This window comes from Pseudochaenichthys georgianus, unplaced genomic scaffold (genome assembly GCF_902827115.2).
Source record: "Pseudochaenichthys georgianus unplaced genomic scaffold, fPseGeo1.2 scaffold_639_arrow_ctg1, whole genome shotgun sequence".
NCBI classification, from domain to species: Eukaryota; Metazoa; Chordata; class Actinopteri; order Perciformes; family Channichthyidae; genus Pseudochaenichthys; species Pseudochaenichthys georgianus.
Window position 1 is genome coordinate 68,082 of NW_027263195.1, and position 19,757 is coordinate 87,838.

Genomic DNA, 19,757 nt, shown 5'->3' on the forward strand with positions numbered 1-19,757 from the left:
AATGGTGGCAAATAATTGTACACATTATTACGTTAAAAACGTCCAAACATTCCATTTATTTAATTAATGGGTGTGTCAGAAGAGCTGCCATTGCGAAGAATAAATCACTACTCAGCGTCTCCACCGCAATCCGATCGACTGTGTCCTGTTTTCCGCCCCTCTGCATAACATCCCATCACCAATAACAAACACAATGCAGAACCCCAGGGTGTTCAGAGAGGCTACGGGACATGTGGGTTACATAACCTTTAGTTGACATCTTGACTCAACAGATAGTCGACACGACCCTGTTGACCAAAAGACAGTACTTTGCATCTTATTTATCTACGATGGAAAAATGAGGGAAATTAAGATGAGTTTTATATATTTATTTGCCTTTTATTACTTTATTGACCACAAAAGTTTTCCTTTGACATATGTTCATTCTTAAATCTAAGATGTGTAAATAATACAAAATAAAAAGCAGGTTTATTTTTAGATGCTTAAAAAAAAATGCACATTTAAGTAAATAATTGACAAGATATTTAGAGCCTCAGTTCAAGTAGAAGTCATGTTGTCAGTGTTATCGTAACAAATACATGTCATACTCTACAGATGTCCTTTGTATTCAGTAAAGTTAGACGTTATTTATCGTTTGGCATTTTGATGGATTCTGAGTTCATAAATCCAAGAGAATCCTTGCTCACCAACACGGCAGCCACATCGTTTCTCCTCCAACTCTCATGTGAATCTTTGAACTTTCACTTCGTCTAAAAGATTCCCCACAAACTGAGCAGCTTAATGGTTTCTCTCCGGTGTGAACATCCATGTGTCTTGACAGGTCACTTTTTATGAAATCTTTTACTGCACAGTGAGCAGCTGTAGGCTTTCTTTCCATGCACCGTTATGTGAATATGTAAATGTTCACTTCGTCGAAAAGATTTCTCACAAAACAAGCAGCTGAAGGGTTTCTCTCCGCTGTGAACTAGCATGTGTCTCGTCACATGACTCCTGCGGATAAACCTTTTACTGCACAGTGCGCAGCTGAAGGGTTTCTCTCCCGTGTGAATTAGCATGTGTCGATTCAGAGCACTCTTCTTGCTTAATATTTTCCCGCACTGAGAACATTTACAGCGTTTATTTGCAGAACTACGCCTTGAATCACTGACGGGGACTCGAGAGTTTGAACCTGACGGATGTTCTCTGGTCTCCTTCCAACCAGCACTGTCTTCAGTGTCAGGTTCAGAAGAGTCTCCAGGGTTGTCCTCAGTCTCTGGTTGTAAACGTGTCTCTGGATCGGAGTTCGTGGCTGGTTCTGGTCCTCCACAGTCCTCTCCATCAGCTTCTGTTTGTCTCTGATGAAGCTGAGAGGACTGAGGTCTCTCTTCATCATCTTCACTCTTCACAGGGACAGGAGTGAATGTTGACTTGCTGTTATCATCATCCTCCTCCAGCCCTTGAAGGTTCTCTCCCTCCTGACTGATCCAGAGTTCCTCCTGTTCCTCTTTAATGTGTGGGGGGGTCTCAGGGGGAAACCCTTCTTCAACCTCCACCAGTTGGACGTCTGCAGGAAACAGGAAACAGAGACGTTACAAAGAATAGTTGTTGTGTTCATTACAGCTTAAAATCGCCTTCTTTGTTGAGCTCCAACGTTATCAGTTTTCCTGTCGGTATAAACAAAATAAAAAAAGTATATAAAATAAATGTAATTGCGCCCTCTTACTCTCGACGTGCACCCTCAAACCAAAATGCAGATTTCCCCCGTAAAATGTTAAAGTGATTCCAGAAAACAATATTTCGGTTCCTCAGAAATTACAATTCCTCCAGAAATCTGAGCATGAAACAGAGCGTCAGACGGCAGAGACAGCTTTGTTTTTACGGAGCTCCGACGTCACGTTGATGTTTACGTCAGGAGATATCTTGATTACGGGCGACATGTTCTATTTCGTATATGGCTTCGCCCTCTAAGGCTATCGCTATTGGGTAATCCCCCTGCGCCCCCGCGCAGCACTGAAAACATGTAGTCCACGCCCACCCGCAAGGTGGGCCCCACCCTCGGGCCTCCTTCCGGTATAACTAGGAAGGAGGCCCGGCAATCTGCTCCCTCTTTTCTTCAGCAACCCAGCAGTTACTGAAGCACAGCAATTGAGAATCATCATGAGCAACAACTGCGTCCGCGATTGTCCCTCATGTGGCTCTGGGTTCATAATGAGCAGCAGAGATAAAAGCAGTATGCGAATCCTGCCTGGGGTCAGAGCACGCGTACGCGGCTCTAAACCAGCAGGTAGCATGCACACACTGCGCTCGTCTCCCCTCGGGCGACAGGAAGCGGAGAGCGGACGCTCTTGCTGCTGCGGCCGAGGAGGACGATTGGCCCGTCAGGCTTACGAGCCGCGGACGTATGGGGGTTATTCCCTATCTTTATTCAAGAGCGTGGCATTTAAATTTGAGAGCATACTTTATGTATTTATTTCCCTCAAACTCTGCCCTCGCACTCAAATAGTGCCCTCGCACTCAAATAGTGCTGCTTGCTCTTAGATCTGCTCTGCTTGTGCTCAAACTGTACGCTTGCACTCAGATATATTGCTGCTCAGAATTATTCTGTGCGCGCTCGAAACTTTTGTGCAACAATCCTGTCAAAATCCCTCAACCAATAGGAGGCCAGGTGTCCTTGCGGGTGCGTTCGCTTGACTTGTTACAGCGTCCCGTCAGGGCGGTTACTCTTTGGTTTATAAACTCCAGCCCTCCACCGCTTTATAACATGTACTTCACTTGTTTGAAAATCAGCCCGGGAATCTCGACCGGCCCTCGTTATTGCTAGTAAATTGTCAACGGGAGGAGGGGGCAGCGCCATACAGAGAGCTCTGGGAGGGGGGATTGCTAGTGAATTTTCCGACCGGCCCACTTCTTCCTCCAGACTGTTGTTCTGCTCCAGCACTGTTGTGCTACGGCGTGGTTCGGCCCGACGCGAAGCGGAGTGTCGATAGATATTCCTATATCACGGCCTGAAGTGAGCTATTGCATTTATAAAACGGTTACCACGTGTGGCTGGCAATGTGAAAGAAAAATACACATTCCAATTTAAATAGTTTTTATTATTAAATAATGATGTTCAAAATAAAATAGTCCCTCCGTTGCCTTCTGCACAAAACATAGTGCGAGGTGGTTGCTATGCAACAACAATAACAGCTAGAGAACATAATAGACAGACAGCATTGTCGTCGTTTAGGTGCTTTTTTATCTGGAGATAGGCGCTTCTCAATCCACTCCTCCATAGTGAGGCCACCCCGGAGGTCGAAGTTAACCTTAAATGTTTCCATTTTAAGCTTTGTTAGTTAGTTAGTTTCGTGACGGACGTAATGTAACAGTTGTAACCATATGGTTGTAACGGTTCTCAGACGCGGAGGGATACTGACTTGTGAAAAGTAACTACAATTATACCCGGGATATACGCTCATTATATCACGACTAAGAAACATCAGATTGCTTGATTTGAATTGTCCATTTTATAAACATGTACTAACTGTGCTTACACCACCCCAGAGACAGGGTCTCCCGGCGCGAGTCAAAGGGGAGTGAGGCTCCCCCGCTCCTGGTCTGCTCCGCGAGAGCCTCCGAGGAAGCCGGTAATTAAGCCGGCTGCCACTAATCTGTTGATTAAGTAGACCGCAGGGCTCCCTGCAGAAGCCTGCTGGTTTTAACCTATCGGTTAATAACCTGCAGAGCTCGCGGCCTTCCTCTGTCCGAGATACGCCTCCTACACACGGTCATAATAACCAGGGATGTCCCGATCACCTTTTTTTGCTCCCGATCCGATTCCGATCATTTGATTTTGACAATCTGCCGATACCGATTTTTCCCGATCCGATCTTTATGCAATTCATTAAGAAAAAAAAGAGGAAAAAAGCATTCAAGTTGTCCCTTAAGGTTATTTTTTTTATTTAAATGACAGTACCCAACTATCCATTCTATCCAACATGGATATGGCTTAGTGCATACTGTGATACTGTGATTGCAGTGGCCCCAATTTTTGTCCATTCTGGACAAGTGAAAAATGTATTCGACAAGTAAATTGCCAAACTCACTTGTCCATGGACAAGTACTCTTTAAAAACTTTTTCTCACACTGGATACTGTGATGTATTGTGCAGGTCCCACCATTCAGGAGGCTGTTGTTAAATTACAGGCTGTTTTTAACACTATTCAGACTCAGCTCTCTGAATTAAAGCTTCTTTTAAATGTGGATAAAACCAAGGTAATGCTCTTTTCTAAAGCTAAACAGACTCCAGAGCCTGTTGTAGATATTGTAACTACGCAAGGAACAAAACTTGAAGTGGTTACCTGTTACAAATACCTTGGTATCTGCTTGATGATTGTCTCTCTTTTAAACTTCATGTCAATAACCTGCTTAAAAAGCTGAGGGTGAGGCTAGGGTTCTTCTACAGGAACAAGTCCTGCTTCTCCTTGAGGCCAGGAAGAGGCTCTGTGACCTTTGACCTGTGCTGGACTCTGGGGATCTGGTCTATATGAATGCACCGGCCCATTGCCTGGTCCAGCTAGATGCTGCGTCTCACAGCGCTCTGAGATGTGTGACAGACTGTAAAGCATTAACCCTTCACTGCACCCTGTATGCAAGGGCTGCTCTGCCTTCACTAACTGCACGGAGGCTCAGTCACTGGTACGTCTTTATATACAAAGACATGTTGGGGAAACTTCCATCTTATATCTGCTCCCTGATCTCACGGAGAATTGTAAGTGGCTACTGCCTGAGATCGCATGCTGTGGTTTTATTAAATGAGCAGCTGCTAGGACTGTCTGAGGGAAGCAGCTCTTAGATGCAGCTCCTCTGTCTTGGAACAGTCTGCACATTAAATGGAAACTGAACAATCTGGTGCCACTACATGTTTTTAAAGCTCGGTTGGATGCTAGTCAATCAGAAGCTGTTGGTACCTGCTCATGTGGATAGTTATGTACATTTTGCTGGATGATGTCCTTTTGTTGTTCTGTTGATGCTTTATGTTTCATGTGGAACTACTGGAGCAGGTCTCCCTTGGAAAAGAGATCAATGGTCTCAATGGGATTTATCTGTATAAACAAAGGTTTGAAATGAAATGAAATGAGTGCAGAATTCTAGCCTTAAGACTAACTAGTCTAGTAATAATGCAATGAACAGCTTAACATAACATGAATAAACAAAGTATTATATTTCCATCTTACTGGAGTAACACAATTCAATAGTAATCAGCAGCAAACCACTTCTTTTTGTTATTCTACAGTATTGTTGTTTTATAGTTATTTGTTAATGTAACCCAATTTGTGTTCTTTGAGATTGAAAAGGATATCGCATTGCGTTTGTTACTTTCGTTGCAGTTGTACGTCTTAAGTGTAATTTGTCTTGGCTTCCTATTTGTGGACATGCTTTTATTTTGAAGGAGAGGTAGCGCTGTTGAGAGGAAGTTGTTGTTGCTATGGAAACAACGTAACGGAGATTAACGGAGAAAAGTAATATCTACATATAAAGACGGAGAAAGTAAACGATAACGTTTATGGTTAAGTGTTAGCACCCCCCGAAGAGGCACAAGCTCTTACGGTGATATTGGAGATTTCAATAAATTCAATTTGAAAAAGAAACGGGGGAAAAAATGAAAAAACAAACAATCGTATTAGATTGGTCGTGTTGAACGTAGCTCTGTTCTTTCCACCACGCGGAACCTCCTTCTTGCAAACATTGCATCTGGCTGTTACACTGCCTTCGCTTTCAATTTTATAATACTTCCAAACTCCTGACATTTTCTCTGTCCTGACTCCCGAGTCACCAGCTGAACGTAGCCTCTCGCTAGCTTGCTGCTACTATTAGACACTGCGCCCACTCTGTTGCTTTGAGAGGAATAAGCAACCAGGTCTAAACAAGCCCAAAGAAAGCAACACATACATGATGTTGTGTAATTTTAAACCAAAGCTAAGGCCTCAGGATGACTTTAAGACGTGGACATGGTCATTTTTGTTTTGTAACATTAAATAAAATAATTTTTTTAAGGATTCCCGATCCCCAATCTTTTTCTTCCGATTCCGATCTTTTAAAAATCACGTGATCGGCTCCGATCCCCGATCACGAGATCGGATCATCTCTAATAATAACCCATGAGCGCCGTTTTAACGCCTCATGTGGACAGCACTGCGCACACCTCCACTCATCCCATGAGCGTGTACACGCCTCATGATGACAGCCGGAGTGAAACGCAGCGTGTGGAGGCTTCCACGCAGCCTTTTCGCCTCACGGGCAGCTGCGGCGAGGGCAATGGCGTGGTTCGTCACCATGACGACCATTACAGGCTGAGTGCCCCCAGCGGCAGCGCCCGCAGCGCCACGGCGGCAGCGCTCGCTGCAGAAGCCTGCCGGTTTTAACCTCGGTTAATAAACTACAGAGCTCGCGGCATTCCTCTGTCCGAGATACGCCTCCTACACACGGTCATAATAAATCCACGAGCACCGTTAGAACGCCTCGTGTGGACAGCATGCACACACCTCTCATCCTCTGGGCGTGTACGCGCTTCATGATGAGACGGAGTGAAATGCAGCGTGTGGAAACTCCCTCGCAGCCCTTTTGCCTCACGGGCAGCGGCGGCGATGGGAAGCCTCTCCCCAGCAGTTCCATGGGATACATCATCCCAGGAACAGTGTCTCGCGCGGTTTACTCCCGCTATTTTTCTAAATCTCAGAAAAGAACGGGGGAGTCGCCCCGTTGCTGTCCAATCAAACATGTGTTGATTTGCACAGACGACAGGCCACGGCTAGGAAGCAGCCTACCTCAATCGCCAGGGAGGAGTACGATCTGCGCAGCTTCTGAACGCAGCCAGGCGGCTGCTGCTCTGGGCGCGCACACGTTGCTCTCCATCAGAGCAATGTATATTCCCGGCGAATTGAACCGAGGCGCTCGCAGAACGCAGCAGCCGTGTTAGGCGAGGAGTACGGAGACTCAGACCGGTGTCACGCACACTGGCGCCTCAGTGGGATTTGGCGTGGGTGTTATGCGCACTGAAGCAAAGCCCCATTTGAACCTGAGCCGGTTCCCTTAAACTGTGTTCAGCCAAAGTAGCTCTGCTTTTGGCTCCATCAGAGGAAAGGGTGAGTGATTGTCTGCTCTCTCTGTGGCTCCGTCAGGTCTCCGGATCCAAGGAGAATCAGTTCAGCTGTTTTACGCCCTAACCCGGCTTCATGCCTGAGGTCATCACAAGTCTTTTAGAGTCGAGAGTGATCACCTGGCTGGCTTCTTCCTCCTTACAGGTCGGAGGAAGAAGCCACGTCTCATCTCCTCTGTCCTGTGCGCGCGCTGTCCTGCTATGTGGTGCGCACGGCGGCCTGGAGCCGTTCTCAGCGGCTGTTTGTGCTCTATAGAGAGCGCTCGATCGGGCAGCCTCTGTCTCACTGGCTGTGTGAGGCGGTGTCGCAGGCGTATGTCTCCTCTGGGGTGGAGCCCCCGGAGAACATCAGTGCGCACTCCACCAGAGGAATGTCCTCCTCCACGGCTTGGCACGGAGGAATGTCAGTGGAAGATATTTGCACTGCTGCATCTTGGTCTTCCCCCTGTTCATGTATTCATTTTTATTTGAGGGATGTCTCCCTTTCCTCTCTGACGCACCCTGTACTGGGTGTCCTGTCGGAGTGAGTGACGTCAGGGATCCAGCTGAGCGCTCTCCTACCTGTCTGACACGCAGAGAGCAGCTGTTCCCCCTCTATGATCGCAGGATAAGGTGGGACCTTCGTCTCTACTTCTCACAGCAGCCGGTATGTATTGTCCCAGCCTTCACCCCGTCAGGGAAGATAGGCATGGTTTGCTATGTTCCAGGGACGGGGAGGTGCCATTACGCATGGCACAACAGGCAGGGGGTGTTATTGAGCAGGTGTGTCTGTGCTTCTAGTGCCGGGCGGACCCAGTGGGGCGCAGACTACATCATGCTCCGCCTTAACTCAATAGCGATAGCCTTAGAGGGCGAAGCCATCTACGAAATAGAACTGAGGTTACCTGTAACCCAGCTTCTATGAGTAAATGGCGCAGCCCTCTGAGTGCTGGGCCCCACTCGCTCTACGAATAGCTGAAGAAAAGTTATTTTGTATGGGAGCAGATTGCCGGGCCTCCTTCCTATTTATACCGGAAGGAAGCCCGAGGGTGGGGCCCACCTTGCAGGTGGGCGTGGACTACAAGTTTCCAGTGCTAAGCGGGGGTGCAGGGGGATTACCCAATAGCGATAGCCTTAGAGGGCTGCGCCATTTACTCATAGAAGCTGGGGTTACAGCAGGTAACCCCAGTTCTCCAGAGATTTGATATATCTTATAAACAAGATCAGAGACACAGTACTCATACTACATCTTTCTAGAAACACCCTGAAGTTGCTGAAGATGTTTCTTCATGTGTTCCAAAGGCTTGTCGTTATTATTATTATTACAGGCTTGACGTTGTTGGTTGGATGGTGGGAGATTCTAGCGAGAGATATGGATACAAAAAAATATGTTTTAAACAGCTAGCCAAGCACACACAGGGCTCGACAGTAACGGTTGCCAGAAAAAAATGTCAACCACTTCTTGGCCTTTGGTTGCCATCAGTGGCAACCAGTTTTTAACATAAAGAAATAAGGACAGCAAACTAAATGTGCACCCCAAAATAGATAAATGTGAATTATTTCTTGTATTAAGTGTGATATTTAATTATTGTTGTGACCAGTCGGAACCTGATATTTAAATTGCACGTGCATTGGTGTGATTACGGGGCCAGAAAGCATGCACGTTTACTCGCGTGCGCGATGCGCCGTGTGTTTGTTTTGCAAAAAATGGCGAAGCAAATTAAGTTGCTTGACTGTGGGGTAAAAAGTTCGGCCAACCCGTCAACATCTCAAACGAATGTTCAAAGTGATTCAACTGATAACACGTAAGGTAAACCCGGCAAAGTCTTGGGAGGCGAAATATATAATGTATATTCTGCTACGTTGTCTATTCACTTCCGGTAAAAGTTCCTTCAAAAATAAGAGTCCCGATCTTATTACTACCAAAATAAATGTACTAAACGAAACTTTACCATAGGAAAATATTGGCATACAATTATAATCACTTCTATAAAAAGGTAACACATTTTAAATATAGTTAGACATATCAAAGGTAATTTACAGCATTAATAATTAATATTCTAATTGCACTATTTTATCCGTTTGATCAGTTATATATATATTCATGTTGCTCTGTTGGAGGAGGACTTCAGGTTCTCATCTCCATATCTCCTCTGTAGCTGCTACACGATGATAGAGCTTTGAAACGTTTAGTCTAGTGAACATCCATTAGAGCAGCGTTTCTAAAAGTGTGGGGCGCGCCCCACTGGTGGGGCGCAGAGATGTGATAGGTGGGTCGCGGAATTTAAAAAAAAAAAAAAAAAAAAACATTTATTTATTATTTATCCACTGGTGGAATATCAAAACAACGGCCCGCCCGGGGTGCAAAACGTATCAATGAAAAGCGACCCTCTACCACACAACACAACACCTGTAAATAACCCAATTTGTGTTCTTTGAAATTGAAAAGGATATTGCATTGTGTTTGTTACTTTCGTTGCAGTTGTATGTCTTAAGTGTAATTTGGCATGCTTTTATTTTGAAGGCAAGTTTACGCTGTTGACAGTTGTTGTTGCTATGGAAACAAGAAACGTTTCACAGCGGGCGGAACTTGTCATAAAGTCCGCGATAATAAAGCCCACCCATTTAGAGGGAAGATATGATTGGTCAATTGTACTGTCATTTGACATTACTCTCGTTCAGTTACTATAGCTGGCCCTCTGTGAATTCATAGCTGGCCGTCCAATCAGCTCCTGTCTTCACAGACTCGCAGAGAGGAGCTTCTTTCATTTAACCCTTCACATTCAAACAGAAACTGAATAGGCAGATTCAACGGATTTATTTCTTTGGAAATGTTATTTTAAATACAATTTAATCAAGTTATTTTTGGTAAAACTAATGACAAATATTACTAAAAACATATTTAAAAAATATATATAAAGAAAAATATAATTTGTTTTAATGTTTTTAAATATTATTTTGTAGAATATCTTAAGCCCTCAGAGACAGGCTCGCCACTGGTAAAAATCTCTCATACACACGTGTGAAACGCTCTCACAGACACACACAACAGCGCTGCAGTCGGGAAGAAAAGCAATGTGGAGCGAGAGAGCAAGAGAGAGAGCACACCTTTATCTATTTAATAAAGTTGTAAAAAATAAAGTAAGAAATCATTCCAATGTGTACTATAGGACAGTACAAAGTTTAAAAGGGGAGTGATTAGTCAAATATGCATAAATAAAAAGAAAGAATGCTAACTAGGTAACATAAGATAAGAATAAACAAGTTTAAATGATTTGTTGTGATCATATTCTAAAGATGTTTGGATTATTGAAAAGTATACAGCTCCCTTTCATCTGAGTGTTGAGAGCTGTGTCCATAAATTCATAGTAGAGCTGCTCGATTATGGCAAAAATCATAATCTCGATTATTTGGGTCAATAATTGATATCACGATTATTAAAAACGATTAACCATTTACTTTGAAAAACATCAATTTATTGAAGAAAATAATTTGAAAAGTATGTTTTTAACAGTTGATTACCCTGAACTTTAAGTATAATTCAACTGAAAAACGTATTTAAAAAATAAATAAAATCGTTTTATTTCGATTATGTTGTTTTCATAATCGTTGCAAGCCAAAATCGTAATTGCGATTAAAATAGGATTAATTGAGCAGCCCTAGCTCAAAGTGCACCAGATTGATGCATTTAACTTCAACATTTAAAAAAAATCTTCCTGGGGGTGCATGCCCCCGGACCCCCCTAGAGGATGTGACGTCCACCACCAAAGCAGGTTAAAATAATTAAATTGCATACATTTTATTTTAGTAAACACTGCAAACGGGTCCCACAGACCCAAACAGCACACAAAGGTTAAAGGTAGCATATAATAATGTTAAAATGTGCTAAATATATACACTGCAAAAAAACTAAAGAGGAGTAAAAGTAGCTCACGACTTGTTTTATTTTTTGAAAGTAACCCTCATCCTAAAAAAGGTTGGAGACCCTGTTATAGAACGATACATTTGACAATGTTAAGCTTGGCCTCCCATTTAATTGGAGCGATGAGGAACAGGTGGGGCTGGAAAAGGCCCACCTGTTCAAAGCGGGGAACGACAGAAGAAGTTTGAGAACCACTGCATTAGAGAGTGCACTGAACCGACCTGTCCTCTGGATCTGAGAATGTAAAACAGCGTCCAGTAGTTTCCGGTCTCTCTCGTGTTCCTCTTTTGATCGAGACAGTTTCTCCTCGTACTCTGATATCGTTCTTTCAAACAGAGCAAAGATCTCTTCAGCAGCTGCAGAGAGTCTCTGCTTCACCAACGAGAGCAGCACAACACTCATGTTCACGCGCGCACAGCAGCTTTTCTTGCACACACTAGCTGTTCCTGCACACTCGATCAAAGTCTCACACTGTTGCTAACGTGTTTCCAGCTAGCATGCTAAGCTAACTTCTGTATTCGGTAAGGTAGAAGCTCCAGATGAAGCCGAACAGATCAGAGTAAACTCGGAGAGTTCATCCGGACACACCGAGGCTCTGGAGGATCAGAACTGCGGGAGAAAACACACTCTTTATCGGGAGAACAAAGAGAGAAAACTGTCGCGACGAGACTCCATGTTGCTATCAGTTAGCAAAGAGGTCACTTCCGGTTTGAGAATTTCAGAATAAAAGCAGGAAGAAAAATAACACCAATATTATATAATGGCCTTTTAACTGCAAACTTAGTCGGTAGGTTTCCGTGTGTGTAAATATGATGACGTGTGCAGTGATTTAAGCCTTTCTCTGTCCTCCTGGCTCTCTGGGGATCTGTGTCCTAGCTTCTCATTTACTATCAAAGTGTCTTTAAATAAAAAAGTGATGAATCTGAATATCTGCTTTGATTATAAACCTGAAACTTTACTTTAAAGAGTCCTCTCCTGCTGATGTTCAGGTGTATATCAGTATGTAGTGTCTCTACTTTAAAGAGTCCTCTCCTGCTGATGTTCAGGTGTATATCAGTATGTAGTGTCTCTACTTTAAAGAGTCCTCTCCTGCTGATGTTCAGGTGTATATCAGTATGTAGTGTCTCTACTTTAAAGAGTCCTCTCCTGCTGATGTTCAGGTGTATATCAGTATGTAGTGTCTCTGCTTTAAAGAGTCCTCTCCTGCTGATGCTCAGGTGTATATCAGTATGTAGTGTCTCTACTTTAAAGAGTCCTCTCCTGCTGATGTTCAGGTGTATATCAGTATGTAGTGTCTCTACTTTAAAGAGTCCTCTCCTGCTGATGTTCAGGTGTATATCAGTATGTAGTGTCTCTACTTTAAAGAGTCCTCTCCTGCTGATGTTCAGGTGTATATCAGTATGTAGTGTCTCTGCTTTAAAGAGTCCTCTCCTGCTGATGCTCAGGTGTATATCAGTATGTAGTGTCTCTACTTTAAAGAGTCCTCTCCTGCTGATGTTCAGGTGTATATCAGTATGTAGTGTCTCTACTTTAAAGAGTCCTCTCCTGCTGATGTTCAGGTGTATATCAGTATGTAGTGTCTCTACTTTAAAGAGTCCTCTCCTGCTGATGTTCAGGTGTATATCAGTATGTAGTGTCTCTACTTTAAAGAGTCCTCCCTGCTGATGTTCAGGTGTATATCAGTATGTAGTGTCTCTACTTTAAAGAGTCCTCTCCAGCTGATGTTCAGGTGTATATCAGTATGTAGTGTCTCTACTTTAAAGAGTCCTCTCCTGCTGATGTTCAGGTGTATATCAGTATGTAGTGTCTCTACTTTAAAGAGTCCTCTCCTGTTGATGTTCAGGTGTATATCAGTATGTAGTGTCTCTACTTTAAAGAGTCCTCTCCTGCTGATGTTCAGGTGTATATCAGTATGTAGTGTCTCTACTTTAAAGAGTCCTCTCCTGCTGATGTTCAGGTGTATATCAGTATGTAGTGTCTCTACTTTAAAGAGTCCTCTCCTGCCAATGGGTCTGTAACATGTAAAAAGTAGAAAGTACAGGTATTTGAGTTCAACATGTAAGAAGTAGAAAGTACAGGTATTTGAGTTCAACATGTATAAGTATTTGTACTCCACTACTTCCCACCTCTACTCACCGTCACCCGATCAATAAGAGCGATCACAAAGTCCTTCACCAGCTCAAAGTTCTCTGGACCGACGCTCTCTGAGCCGTCGACCACAAACACCAGCTCCAGAGGGCTCTGTCTGCACTTCAGACCACATCCTGGACGGAAGATACCAGAGGTCATTTTACATGTGAAAGAACACCTGCTGGGGTGCATGCCAACACAAATCAATGCCAACAAAGGGGTTCAACAAGTACAGTATCTTTCTAAAGATAAACTATAACATTACATTTAAATCCCGAGATGTTTCATGAGGGTATTGAACACGAGCTCCAGACGAAGCAACACAGAAACACGTTTAAAATGTGAGATTTACCGCAGACCTCCCTGACGATCAGGATGACCTCTTGTCTCTGTGGAAAGAGCAAAGACTCAATCAGGTCTCTCCTTGCGTTAAGATTTAAAGACCAGTGTGTTTTCTCCCACTCATTGGACTCACGGTCAGACCTGGTTCTCCGCTTGCTCCTCGTTCCCCCTGAAAGAATAAAACCAGGTTACGACCAACATCTGAGCGTTTGGCTAATCTCTACAGAGAGAACATCGAGACGCTCAATGAGGGAATCTCTTGGTCCGTCTGCCGCTGACTGGCATCTTCTGACATTCTTTACTCGCTGACTCGTTACTATGAGACTCAGGGGTTAGCATTCCACGAGCTAACTAGTTACTATGAGACTCAGGGGTTAGCATTCCACGAGCTAACTAGTTACTATGAGACTCAGGGGTTAGCATTCCACGAGCTAACTAGTTACTATGAGACTGAGGGGTTAGCATTCCACGAGCTAACTAGTTACTATGAGACTCAGGGGTTAGCATTCCACGAGCTAACTAGTTACTATGAGACTCAGGGGTTAGCATTCCACGAGCTAACTAGTTACTATGAGACTGAGGGGTTAGCATTCCATGAGCTAACTAGTTACTATGAGACTGAGGGGTTAGCATTCCACGAGCTAACTAGTTACTATGAGACTCAGGGGTTAGCATTCCACGAGCTAACTAGTTACTATGAGACTGAGGGTTTAGCATTCCACGAGCTAACTAGTTACTATGAGACTCAGGGGTTAGCATTCCACGAGCTAACTAGTTACTATGAGACTCAGGGGTTAGCATTCCACGAGCTAACTAGTTACTATGAGACTGAGGGGTTAGCATTCCACGAGCTAACTAGTTACTATGCGACTGAGGGGTTAGCATTCCACGAGCTAACTAGTTACTATGAGACTCAGGGGTTAGCATTCCACGAGCTAACTAGTTACTATGAGACTCAGGGGTTAGCATTCCACGAGCTAACTAGTTACTATGAGACTCAGGGGTTAGCATTCCACGAGCTAACTAGTTACTATGAGACTCAGGGGTTAGCATTCCACGAGCTAACTAGTTACTATGAGACTCAGGGGTTAGCATTCCACGAGCTAACTAGTTACTATGAGACTCAGGGGTTAGCATTCCACGAGCTAACTAGTTACTATGAGACTCAGGGGTTAGCATTCCACGAGCTAACTAGTTACTATGAGACTCAGGGGTTAGCATTCCACGAGCTAACTAGTTACTATGAGACTCAGGGGTTAGCATTCCACGAGCTAACTAGTTACTATGAGACTCAGGGGTTAGCATTCCACGAGCTAACTAGTTACTATGAGACTCAGGGGTTAGCATTCCACGAGCTAACTAGTTACTATGAGACTCAGGGGTTAGCATTCTACGAGCTAACTAGTTACTATGAGACTAAGGGGTTAGCATTCCACGAGCTAACTAGTTACTATGAGACTCAGGGGTTAGCATTCCACGAGCTAACTAGTTACTATGAGACTCAGGGGTTAGCATTCCACGAGCTAACTAGTTACTATGAGACTCAGGGGTTAGCATTCCACGAGCTAACTAGTTACTATGAGACTCAGGGGTTAGCATTCCACGAGCTAACAGCGCTAGCAGAGACGTGCAGGCACATTTCTTAAATCAAGTGTCTCAGAGTTGTTCATAGACCTCAACAACAATCAGGCCCCCCCTACCTCACAGACCTGCTGCACCCCCCCCCCCCCACATCACAGACCTGCTGCACCCCCACCCCCCCCCCCCACAGACCTGCTGCACCCCCACACCGCTTCCCCCTACCTCAGACCTGCTGCACCCCCACACCCCCCTACCTCACTGACCTGCTGCACCCCCACACCCCTTCCCCCTACCTCACAGACCTGCTGCACCCCCACACCCCTTCCCCCTACCTCACAGACCTGCTGCACCCCCACACCCCTTCCCCCTACCTCACAGACCTGCTGCACCCCCACACCCCCCTACCTCACAGACCTGCTGCACCCCCACACCCCTTCCCCCCACCTCACAGACCTGCTGCACCCCCACACCCCCCTACCTCACAGACCTGCTGCACCCCCACACCCCTTCCCCCTACCTCACAGACCTGCTGCACCCCCACACCCCCCTACCTCACAGACCTGCTGCACCCCCACACCCCTTCCCCCTACCTCACAGACCTGCTGCACCCCCACACCCCTTCCCCCTTCCCCCTACCTCACAGACCTGCTGCACCCCCACACCCCCCTACCTCACAGACCCGCTGCACCCCCACACCTCTTCCCCCCACCTCACAGACCTGCTGCACCCCCACACCCCCCTACCTCACAGACCTGCTGCACCCCCACACCCCTTCCCCCCACCTCACAGACCTGCTGCACCACCACACCCCTTCCCTCTCCATATCTAAAGTTTCCGGAACAGGACAGATCTTCTTTGATCTTAATGACGATAGGTTGGAGCCTGAATCTGATCTCTTTTCTCAACATTAGAATTGAAACCAACGACGCTATCAAGCACTTGTTTATAGTTCATATTTCTCATGAGAGAAAGAAGCAGCCGCAGCAAAGAGGAGAGGAAGCTTCGCTCCCTAACGTGTTCCAGCTGAAAGACTAAAGCCTTCAAGACGGCGCTGATCAGCTCAGACCCTTTGAGCCTTTCTGTCTCACAACATGAAGTCTCTCTAGAGTCACCGTGAGTCCGCTGGCTCCTGGTCCTCCGAGGTGTCCTCTGTCTCCTTTCCTTCCCAGGTCTCCAGGAAGGCCTCTGTTACCCTGTGGAGAAAACGCTCTTTACTACAGAACATTGGTCATAACTGTTTGTTTTATTCTACCTTTATTTAACCAGGAGAGGTTTCATCGAGAAGAAGACCAGTTTCAAGAGAGTCCTCGTCCAGGGATGGAGACAGCAGCAGAGTTACAGACGATCACATGACATGAAGAAGAGGGGACACATGCTGATGAAGAAGAGACATGAAGAAGAGGGGACACATGGTGACGTAGAAGAGACATGGCGAAGAGGGGACACATGTTGATGTAGAAGAGACATGGCGAAGAGGGGACACATGTTGATGTAGAAGAGACATGGAGAAGAGGGGACACATGTTGATGTAGAGGAGACATGAAGAAGAGGGGACACATGTAGATGTAGAAGAGACATGAAGAAGAGGGGACACATGTAGATGTAGAAGAGACATGAAGAAGAGGGGACACATGTTGATGTAGAAGAGAAATGAAGAAGAGGGGACACATGTTGATGTAGAAGAGACATGAAGAAGAGGGGACACGTGTTGATGTGGAAGACACATGAAGAAGAGGGGACACCTGTTGATGTAGAGGAGACATGGAGAAGAGGGGACACATGTTGATGTAGAGGAGACATGGAGAAGAGGGGACACATGTTGATGTAGAAGAGACATGAAGAAGAGGGGACACATGTTTATGTAGAAGAGACATGAAGAAGAGGGGACACATGTTGATGTAGAAGAGACATGAAGAAGAGGGGACACACGTTGATGTAGAATAGACATGGAGAAGAGGGGACACACGTTGATGTAGAATAGACATGGAGAAGAGGGGGCACATGTTGATGTAGAAGAGACATGAAGAAGAGGGGACACATGTTGATGTAGAAGAGACATGAAGAAGAGGGGACACACGTTGATGTAGAATAGACATGGAGAAGAGGGGACACACGTTGATGTAGAAGAGACATGGAGAAGAGGGGACACACGTTGATGTCGAAGAGACATGAAGAAGAGGGGACACACGTTGATGTAGAACAGACATGAAGGAGAGGGGACACGTGTTGATGAAGGAGAGACATGAAGAAGAGTGGACACGTGTTTATGTAGAAGAGACATGGAGAAGAGGGGACACGTGTTGATGTAGAAGAGACATGGAGAAGAGGGGACACATGGTGATGTAGAAGAGACATGAAGAAGAGGGGACACATGTTGATGTAGAAGAGACATGGAGAAGAGGGGACACATGTTGATGTAGAAGAGACATGGAGAAGAGGGGACACATGTTGATGTAGAATAGACATGGAGAAGAGGGGACACATGTTGATGTATAAGAGACATGAAGAAGAGGGGACACGTGTTGATGTAGAGGAGACATGAAGAAGAGGGGACACGTGTTGATGTAGAAGAGAAATGAAGAAGAGGGGACACATGTTGATGTATAAGAGACATGAAGAAGAGGGGACACGTGTTGATGTAGAGGAGACATGAAGAAGATGGGACACGTGTTGATGTAGAAGAGAAATGAAGAAGAGGGGACACATGTTGATGTAGAAGAGACATGAAGAAAAGGGGACACATGTTGATGTAGAAGAGAAATGAAGAAGAGGGGACACATGTTGATGTAGAAGAGGGGACACATGTTGATGTAGAAGAGACATGAAGAAAAGGGGACACATGTTGATGTAGAAGAGACATGAAGAAGAGGGGACACATGTTGATGTGGAAGAGACATGAAGAAGAGGGGACACATGTTGATGTAGAAGAGACATGGAGAAGAGGGGACACATGTTGATGTAGAGGAGACATGAAGAAGAGGGGACACATGTTGATGTAGAAGAGACATGAAGAAGAGGGGACACATGTTGATGTAGAAGAGACATGAAGAAGAGGGGACACATGTTGATGTAGAAGAGACATGAAGAAGAGGGGACACATGTTGATGTAGAAGAGACATGGAGAAGAGGGTATACATGTTGATGTAGAAGAGACATGAAGAAGAGGGGACACATGTTGATGTAGAAGAGACATGAAGAAGAGGGGATACATGTAGATGTAGAAGAGACGTGGAGAAGAGGGGACACATGTTGATGTAGAATGGACATGGAGAAGAGGGGACACATGTTGATGTAGAATGCACATGGAGAAGAGGGGACACATGTTGATGTAGAAGAGACATGGAGAAGAGGGGACACATGTTGATGTAGAACAGACATGGAGAAGAGGGGACACATGTTGATGTAGAAGAGACATGGAGAAGAGGGGACACATGTTGATGTAGAAGAGACATGAAGAAGAGGGGACACATGTTGATGTAGAAGAGACATGAAGAAGAGGGGACACATGGTGATTTAGAAGAGACATGAAGAAGAGGGGACACATGTTGATGTAGAGGAGACATGAAGAAGAGAGGACACATGTAGATGTAGAAGATACATGAAGAAGAGGGGACACATGTAGATGTAGAAGAGACATGAAGAAGAGGGGACACATGTTGATGTAGAAGAGACATGAAGAAGAGGGGACACATGTTGATGTAGAAGACACATGAAGAAGAGGGGACACGTGTTGATGTAGAAGACACATGAAGAAGAGGGGACACGTGTTGATGTAGAGGAGACATGGAGAAGAGGGGACACATGTTGATGTAGAGGAGACATGGAGAAGAGGGGACACATGTTGATGTAGAGGAGACATGAAGAAGAGAGGACACATGTTGATGTAGAAGAGACATGAAGAAGAGGGGACACATGTTGATGTAGAAGAGACATGAAGAAGAGGGGACACACGTTGATGTAGAAGAGACATGGAGAAGAGGGGACACATGTTGATGTAGAAGAGACATGAAGAAGAGGGGACACATGTTGATGTAGAAGAGACATGAAGAAGAGGGGACACATGGTGATTTAGAAGAGACATGAAGAAGAGGGGACACATGTTGATGTAGAGGAGACATGAAGAAGAGAGGACACATGTAGATGTAGAAGATACATGAAGAAGAGGGGACACGTGTTGATGTAGAAGACACATGAAGAAGAGGGGACACGTGTTGATGTAGAGGAGACATGGAGAAGAGGGGACACATGTTGATGTAGAGGAGACATGGAGAAGAGGGGACACATGTTGATGTAGAGGAGACATGAAGAAGAGAGGACACATGTTGATGTAGAAGAGACATGAAGAAGAGGGGACACATGTTGATGTAGAAGAGACATGAAGAAGAGGGGACACACGTTGATGTAGAAGAGACATGGAGAAGAGGGGACACATGTTGATGTAGAAGAGACATGAAGAAGAGGGGACACATGTTGATGTAGAAGAGACATGAAGAAGAGGGGACACATGGTGATTTAGAAGAGACATGAAGAAGAGGGGACACATGTTGATGTAGAGGAGACATGAAGAAGAGAGGACACATGTAGATGTAGAAGATACATGAAGAAGAGGGGACACATGTAGATGTAGAAGAGACATGAAGAAGAGGGGACACATGTTGATGTAGAAGAGACATGAAGAAGAGGGGA

General features: G+C 45.1%; 1 protein-coding gene across 1 annotated transcript in view; it reads right to left on the minus strand.

Moving 5' to 3' along the window:
* Window positions 1–31: 31 nt before the first annotated feature.
* Window positions 32–19,757, minus strand: part of LOC117443608 (zinc finger protein ZFP2-like) — a 27,421-nt gene continuing 7,695 nt past the window's right edge. Inside the window, exons 2-6 of the mRNA XM_034079511.2 lie at window positions 16,184–16,264; window positions 13,624–13,659; window positions 13,501–13,537; window positions 13,145–13,282; window positions 32–1,543 (exon numbers count right to left, since the gene is read on the minus strand). Coding sequence (XP_033935402.1) covers window positions 822–1,543; window positions 13,145–13,282; window positions 13,501–13,537; window positions 13,624–13,659; window positions 16,184–16,264 — 1,014 coding nt within the window. The 3' untranslated portion in view covers window positions 32–821. The remainder of the gene's footprint in view (window positions 1,544–13,144; window positions 13,283–13,500; window positions 13,538–13,623; window positions 13,660–16,183; window positions 16,265–19,757) is intronic.